Source organism: Marmota monax, unplaced genomic scaffold (assembly GCF_021218885.2).
Source record: "Marmota monax isolate L192 unplaced genomic scaffold, Marmota_monax_Labrador192_F-V1.1 WCK01_AAM20220418_F8-fsc00064, whole genome shotgun sequence".
NCBI classification, from domain to species: domain Eukaryota; kingdom Metazoa; phylum Chordata; class Mammalia; order Rodentia; family Sciuridae; genus Marmota; species Marmota monax.
The window spans coordinates 8,169,669-8,178,100 of NW_026694542.1; the positions used below are offsets into that span (position 1 = coordinate 8,169,669).

At 41.1% G+C, this 8,432-nt stretch overlaps 1 protein-coding gene across 1 annotated transcript; it reads left to right on the plus strand.

Annotated features, from left to right (window-relative positions):
- Nucleotides 1-5,237: 5,237 nt before the first annotated feature.
- Nucleotides 5,238-6,359, plus strand: LOC124076517 (nucleophosmin-like). Its single transcript, XM_046420493.2, has one exon. The coding sequence runs from the start codon at nt 5,261-5,263 to the stop codon at nt 6,038-6,040; it is 780 nt and encodes a 259-aa protein (XP_046276449.1). The 5' UTR covers nt 5,238-5,260; the 3' UTR covers nt 6,041-6,359.
- The last annotated feature ends 2,073 nt before the right edge of the window (nt 6,360-8,432 follow it).

Consider the following 8,432-nt stretch of genomic DNA (forward strand, 5'->3'; position numbering starts at 1 on the left):
TCTCTCTTTAGAAAAAAAAAAGAGTCACTTATTCTGTGATGGTGACCAGAAAGCCTTCTTTGACTGACAAGAGATGTAACATAAAAGAAGTATCAGGAAGAGGAGAGACCCAGTGATTTGTAGAGCAACTGTGAACTGGGAACTAGGACATGAAAGCACTCTTTTTTATATGTGCCTGAGTGACCAATCCCATGTTGAAAAGATACTTGCTGGTTAAATTAGAAGCTACTGTAAACCTGCAACATAACAAGTTAGAAAAACAAGTGCCTACCAACAGGGGAGGCAATTTACGGTCCTCCTGCAAAGGAAATTCTCAGCCCTATCCTTAATATTGAAGGAGATGGCTGGGGCAGTAATGGGGATTGAACCCAGGGGCACTCAACCACTGAGACACATCCCTAGCTCTTTTTTTTTTTTTTTTTTTTTGTATTTTATTTACAGACAGGGTCTCACTGAGTTTCTTAGGGCCTCACTAAATTGCTGAGGCTGGCTTTGAACTCGCTGTCCTCCTTCCTCAGCCTTCCAAGCCACTGGGAATAGAGGCCTACACCACTTACTGAAGGAGATTTTGGCTAAAGTTAACCCCAACATATGGTCACAGGGACAAGCATGCTGAGCCATAAATATCCAACCAGTGAGGCTTAAAACACATAGACAAATGGCCACAGGTAAAATAATACCCTTCAAGCCCAAAGTCACTGAGGGCATTCTGCTTGTATCCACAGGTTGCTGGCATGAAGATTAACAAGACCCTGCAGATCCCCTATATTACCTCCATATTACCAGGAAAAAAAGCCTAAAATGAGGAATATGAGTTTGTGCAGAATTTCAGAGCTGAAGGGGAACGGCATGGGACATACACCCCATGGTTTCCAATCCTTATATTTTGCTAGCCAACCTGCCTGGAGAAAGCAGATTTTATCCTGTAATAAACTTGAAGGGTTGATTTTTTTGATTCCCTTAGATCCTAAGTCTTAGGAGCTATTTATGTTTAAATTGGAGGACCTCAAGATGTGTCAGAGACAACAGTACTGTTGGACTGTCCTACCACAGGGCTTTAAAAATTCCTCCACTATCTTTGGGAAATTTGGGAAAGTGATTTATGAAAGTTAAGTTTATAAGGTATGTGTATCTTCAACTTAATTGGATTTGCCAAATTATTTTACCTTAAAATCATGTGATAATTCTCATTACTGAACATCCTGAACATATTAAGATAATATTAGAATGCTTTTGGCCAGCTGGGCATGGTGGTCAGTGTCTAAAGTCCCAGCTGCTTGGGAGGCAGAGCCAGGATTGCAAGTTCAAGGCTAGCCTCAGTAACTCAGTGAGGCCCTAAACAACTTAGTGAGAACTTGTCTCAAAATTTTTTTTTTAAAGAGTGGGTGTTGGGCTGGGGATGTGGCTCAAGTGGTAGCGCGCTCACCTGGCATGTGTGAGGCCCAGGTTCGATCCTCAGCACCACATACAAACAAAGATGTTGTGTCCACCAAAAACTAAAAAATAAATATTAAAAAATTCTCTCTCTCTCTCTCTCTCTCTCTCTCTCTCTCTTAAAAAATAAATAAATAAAGAGGGGGTGATGATGGCCAGGCACAGTGGCCCACGCCTGTACTCCCAGTGGCTCAGGAGGCTGAGACAGGATTGAGAGTTCAAAGCCAGCCTTAGCAAAAGTGAGTGAGGTGCTAAGCAACTCAGTGAGACCCTGTCTCTAAATAAAATACAAAATAGGGCTGGGGATCTGTTGATTGATCTAGTACTCCTGAGTTCAATCCCTGATACAAAAAAAAAAAAAGAGGGGGTGATGGCGGAGATGTAGCTCAGTAGTAAAGTAAACCTCCAGTACTGAAAAAAAAATTCATAATAAGAATTCTTTTGATCAGGGCTGGGGATATAGCTCAGTTGGTAGAGTGCTTGCCTCCTATGTACAAGGCCCTGGGTTTAATCCCCAGCACCACACACACACAAAAAAAAAAGAAAAAAGAAAAAAGAATTATTTGGTCAACCTAGTAAGGATGTAAGTATGTATTAATATATATTTATGGTTTTCATTTACAGTTTTTTAATAATTAAATATATTTTAAAGTTTATTTGACATTTTGTTTCTTAATTGATTTATAGGCATTTTTATTATATTCTGGGCGGAAAATTCTTTGTTGATAATGTACATTAACAATGTCTTCCAAAAATATCTACAATCAAGGCTCTTAACTCTTTGGCTGATAGAGTGTAAAAGGTATCAAAAGAAAAGGCAGAGACACCTAAGGAAACTCTCAGGTACCTAGGGTTTATTATTTCACAAGAACAGTTCAGCGTACGTAGGAAAGAAAGTTGATCATTGCCAAATGTCACCACCAAAACTCTGAAAGTAGGTAAGAGGTTTTTGGGGAAGGCTGTTTTCTGCTGCATCTGGGTCTCTAACTTTGGCTTAATAGCTAAACCCTTAGATTATAAATAAAGAGGCTGACTACTTTGAGTGGCATGAACTATCAGATCCAGACTTTTAAGGGTTAGGGACGTGACTTAGTGGTAGAGTATTTGCCTGACATGCACAAGGCCCTGGGTTCAATCTCCAGATTGAAAAATAAGTAAAGGAAGGAAGGATTTGCCAGTGGAAGTTCCACTTTTTGGTTTGTATGTAAATAAGAAGTAGGAGACAGCAGTGGGGGTACTAACCCAAACCCTGGACCCCTTTAAGAGAGTGACAGCCTATTTTTCTAAATAAGTAGATACAGTTGCCAAAGGATGACCAGATTGCCTGTGGGAAGTGCCATCTATTTTCCTGCTTATTAAGGAAGTATAAAAACTGACTTTGGGACAGGTCCTTGCCCCACACCAACTCAACAGTACCTTGGAGACCAAGGGTCACCCTGGTTGACAGAGAAGAGAATGTTACAGTACCAGGCTCTATTGCTAGACTCTTCCTCCCACTCCAACTCTAAAACTTTGCCAGATACTTAACCCTAACATCTTGCTGCCTGCATCCCATAAACCATGAATATATGACTGCTCAGAACTGGTCAGTCAGGTATGCTCCAGGAGAGACCTACCAAGTGAGCCTCTGCCTAATGTTGAAATCATATGGTTTATAGACAGAAGTAACTCCATAATAAATGGCCACAGAGGGCTGCTTACCCTGTGCTACCTCTCCATGGGACCATGGAAGCAAGAAGCCTTCCCCCTTGTATCTCTGCTCAAAAGGGAGAAATAATAGCTTTGACTTGGGGCTTGGAACTAGAAAAAGAAAAGCTACTAAATGTATATACGGAATCTAGATATACCTTCTCAGTGATCCATGTTCATGGAACAATATGGAGAGAGAGAGAGAGAGAGAGAGAGAGAGAAGGGCAGACAGAGAGACAGAGGCATCTTCAATACCAGCAAGGGAAAAAAATGAAAAGAAAATTCTCAGAATCCTTCAAGCAGTAAACACCCCTAAAAGGTAGATGTTGTACACTTTAAAGAACATCAGAATGGAGATTCAGAAATAATAAAGGAGAGGGGCTGGGGTTGTGGCTCAGTGGTAGAATGCTTGCCTACCACGTGTGAGGCACTGGGTTCTATCCTTAGCACTGCATAAAAATAAATAAAACAAAGGTATTTGTCCATCTACAACTACAAAAAGAAATTTTAAAAAAAGAAATAATAAAGGATATAATAAAGGAAAACCAGGCAGCCCATGCTACAGCTAAAGGTGCAGCATTGTCCAGAGAGAGTTCCCAACTATCTTTAATCCCTTCTTTGCCTCTCTACTAATTTGCCCCCTCCTATTTAGAGGAAGACAAAAAGAAACATAAAAGGCAGGATTTCAAATGGGTGTGGTTAGTAAGTTCCCAAGGCAAATTTTGGCTCCCAAAGAAAGTAGTTTAGGAGTAGTTGTCAGTAGTTGACCACCTGTACCAGACCATCCCTGCCCCTGCATATGATATCAAGTGACTACTCCTTGGTGAGTTACCTTTTGCAAGGTTACTTCCCCTTCCTGATATTCTAAATTCTAAAGACTAATCACACCAACATGAGGAGAATGTTTACAGTTCAACAGTCTTTCTTTAGCTTGACAGATCCAGAATATCTGGATTACAGTACAATATATAACACCCCTCCTTAGTCTTTAGTTCTGTGCATTCACTAACAGAAAGCATGTAAATTGCTTTGAGGTTCAGCTTGCAGAAAAGTAATACTTCCACCTAAAGAACTACAGGCTAGCCCCAGGAGGTCAAGGTCCATTGGGATGCCAGTCAGAGAAAGGGGAAAAAAGGAGACACATTCCCTGATGACAAAAATCTTGCCCACTACCCTCTGCATTTTATTTCTCTCCCTATAAAATCCTTTTCATATTCCTAAGTTCCACAAAATGGAGCTTTAAAAAGGACAGCCCTCTCCATCTCCTAGGATGCAAACCCTTAAATAAAACTGATTTCCTTCATACCAACTCTTGTCTTCGTAATATTATCTGTTAAGTGGTGACCTCCAGACTTGGGTTCAGTAACAAATTTGGTGAGCCAACCAGGAGGGTGCCTCCTGAGCAGCACAGCCTTCTTGGTTTCTATGACGAGGAATGATGATTGCTCATGAAAATTCAGCTGCTCATGTGTGACAAGGGGACCACATATTTGGGATTGTGGGGACTTCCCAGCAACTTTTGAGAGTCTTTCATCTCAGGGGTTTTCCCTTCTCTCTTCCTTAGGGCACCAGCTACCTATAAATGGAAGAGAACAGTCTGTGATCTTTTGGGGAAGTCAGTGGATTACAAGATGGGAAAATCACACCTGTGTGCACACTGGGAATCCTCTGTCTCCCCTGGTTGAGACTTAAGTAGCCATTTGGACAATGCATGGGTCATTTGTAGTACCAGTTGATGTCAGATAAGAGTCTAAGAACTGTATTCCCAGGTTCTCCTTTGGGAGAAATGTATTTTTTTGGAGAGTATTCCTTTATTTTGTTTGACTTTTTCTCTTTTTTTGTCTTATAACCACTTGTCCTCTGGGTCACATGCTAGCTGACTGAACAACTTATAGCTATAATCCTCTTACTAAAAAGAATTGGAACTCCATCGCAACACTGCTTGGCCCACATATGTGCTAGATTCTGATGAAAAAATGACAGCTTCATGGATCTTCAGATTATATACTATTTTACAATAGGAATTGTTCTGTCAAAGATCAGGCAAGCCTGGCATGATTCCGTCCTGCGCGTCTCTTTAGAGCAGCCACCCGTTTTTCCGTCCGCCTTCTCCCACCTAAGTGCGTGCTACCACCCCATGGAAGATTCGATGGATATGGACATGAGCCCCCTGAGGCCCCAGAACTACCTTTTCAGTTGTGAGCTAAAAGCTGACAAAGATTATCACTTTAAGGTGGATAATGATGAAAATGAGCACCAGTTATCATTAAGAACGGTCAGTTTAGGGGCTGGTGCAAAGGATGAATTGCACATTGTTGAAGCAGAGGCAATGAATTATGAAGGCAGTCCAATTAAAGTAACACTGGCAACATTGAAAATGTCAGTACAGCCAACGGTTTCCCTTGGGGGCTTTGAAATCACACCACCTGTGGTCTTAAGGTTGAAGTGCAGTTCAGGGCCTGTGCATATTAGTGGCCAGCACTTAGTAGCTGTGGAGGAAGATGCTGAGTCAGAAGATGAAGAGGAGGAGGATGTGAAACTCTTAAGTGTATCTGGAAAGCAATCTGCCCCTGGAGGTGGTAGCAAGGTTCCCCAGAAAAAAGTAAAACTTGCTGCTGATGAAGATGTCGATGATGATGAAGATGATGATGATGATGACGAAGATGATGATGATGATGATTTTGATGATGAGGAAACTGAAGAAAAAGCTCCAGTGAAGAAATCTATACGAGATACTCCAGCCAAAAATGCACAAAAAGCGAACCAGAATGGAAAAGACTCAAAACCAACAACACCAAGATCAAAAGGTCAAGAATCCTTCAAAAAACAGGAAAAAACTCCTAAAACACCAAAAGGACCTAGTTCTGTAGAAGACATTAAAGCAAAAATGCAAGCAAGTATAGAAAAAGCACATTGAACAGCCCTGGGCACTACTGGTAAATTAAGCCCAAAGATGGGGAGAAAGGAAAAGGAGAGACAAATATAGTCCATACTGAGTATCATCAACAATCCAGGCTGAAGTCTTCTATTTTAGTCTCAATCCCCTTTCCTGATTTGCCACCCACACCCACTTGCAGGCTGGAAGCAATCTCTTGATTTCCTAAAGCACTTTTGACTGCTGTGAATTCAGTTGAACCTTATATATTGCTCTCTCTTGTGCATATGCCTCATCATCTCTTGGACCATGTTTTAATCACCTTTGTATCTCCTTAGCTGCTCAATAGATATTTGAATGAATCAAAAAAAAAAAAAAAAAAGATCAGGCAAGTAGGGCTGGGGGTGGGGCTCAGCAGTAGAGTGCTCGACTAGCACGTTCGAGGTGCTGGGTTCGATCCTCAGCACTACATAAAAATAAATAAAACAAAGTATTGTGTCCATATTTTAAAAGATATTTTAAAAGATCAAAACATATTTTAAAATATCAGGAGGCTGGGGTTGTGGCTCAAGTGGTAGAGTGCTCACCTAGCTCATGTGAACCACTGGGTTCGATCCTCAGCACCACATAAAAACAAAATAAAGATATTGTATTCATCTAAAACTAAAAGAATAAATATTAAAAAAAGATCAGGTAAATAGTATGAAATCCCTTATGTACAAGTTTTCATGGCTTTGCGTAATGAGCACTCCAATGAAGAAGGAAATAGATTGATTATTCAAATAGGAAGGGAAAAGAGTTCCCCTTCCCAGATAGTAAAACTCAGGAGGAAATGGAAAATGAAGAAATTGGTTTTTTAATGCTTTAAATCTGCCTCCCTCCAAATGGTGCAACAAGATCAATGGACAAGGAGTGGGTCACTGGAGCTGCATCCCTTGACCATCCCACTGTGAGGCAGGAATGTTCTCCCCTTTTAAGACCCAACAGGCCAGCCCCAACAAGGGTGCTTTTAAGGTCTGTGTGTGTGTGTGTGTGTGTGTGGTGCTAGGGATTGAACCAGGGCCTTGTGCTTGAGAGGCAGGCACTCTACCAACTGAGCTATAGCCTCAAACCTAAAGCCTATTTTTAACAACTAAACCCAGGACACAAAGTTACATTACATAAAAATTCACATAACTCCAGGTGCAGTGGTGCACACCTGTAATCCCAGCAGCTCAGAAGGCTGAGGCAGGAGGATCTCAGGTTCAAAGCCAGCCTCAGCAATTTAGTGAGGCTGTAAGCAACTCAGTGAGACCTTGTCTCTAATATAATACAAAATAGGGCTGGGGATGTGGCTCAGTGGTTGAGCGCCCTTGAGTTAAATCCCTAGTAACCCCCGCAAGAAAATTCACATAACTAGTTCTTATAAGGAATGCTCTCCAGAGCCTAAAGGCAGAACTACTATAGATTTATTGAACAAAAGAGGGTGTTCTAGCTGGGGCTATAGCTCAGTTGGTGGAGTGCTTGCCTCGAATGCATGCACAAGGCCCTGGGTTCAATCCCCAGCAACACCACCACCACCAACAACAACAACAAAAAAAAGTGTTCCAAGGTGAAGACATTCTGTCAAAGACCCTGGAGTGATCCTTCTGATCACATCTATTATCCTGATGTCACACCACAAGAAAGACTCTCTCAGTGAGACTTGGTCAACAACCAGTAAGTGTTGTGAGAAGATGATAAACATACATTAAGTGTGTATTCATGCTTGGCCTGTTCTGCAATGCGTAGAAACAGCTATTGGAAACATGGAAATTAAAATAGCAAGACAAAAATGCTAAAGATATAAGCATTCAGGAAACTGCATGATGGAACAGGAAGTCAAATCCAAAATTCCCTTGCATTATGCATCACTCAGAGAAGCTACAAACCTAGATTTGTATTTCCCAGAGCCCCAGATGAAAAGAATGGAGTAAGGTATTCAGCACAGCACCCTGAGCTGTATCTCAGACCTGCACAGCTGAGGGCTTGCCCTTGCTTGGGAACACCTCTCTTGCCTGGGAAAATTGAGAAATTTCAGATCCTATTGAGGCGTATGGAAAGGAGTCATATTTTGTGTTGAGTGAATTGATGTTTAAATTTTTTTGTTATTTTTAGTTAAACATGACAATAGAATATATTTTTACATACATTGTATACATGGAGGATAACTTAAAAAAAAAAAAAAGATTCAACAGGACACTGTGTTTGGCCAGAGAGCATCCCATTTTAGGGCGGGTCAACATCCTCTAAGACAGGCTCCCATCAGAGAATAGAACCAGACCAGCCAGCCAGCAGAATTTTATTAGAATTACCCTCCATTCTCAACTTCAGATCTGTTAAATTGAAAAAATTCTAATCTACAATAAAAAGGTAATTCGCAGAAAATGACCAATTTGTTTATCTCTACTTTGAC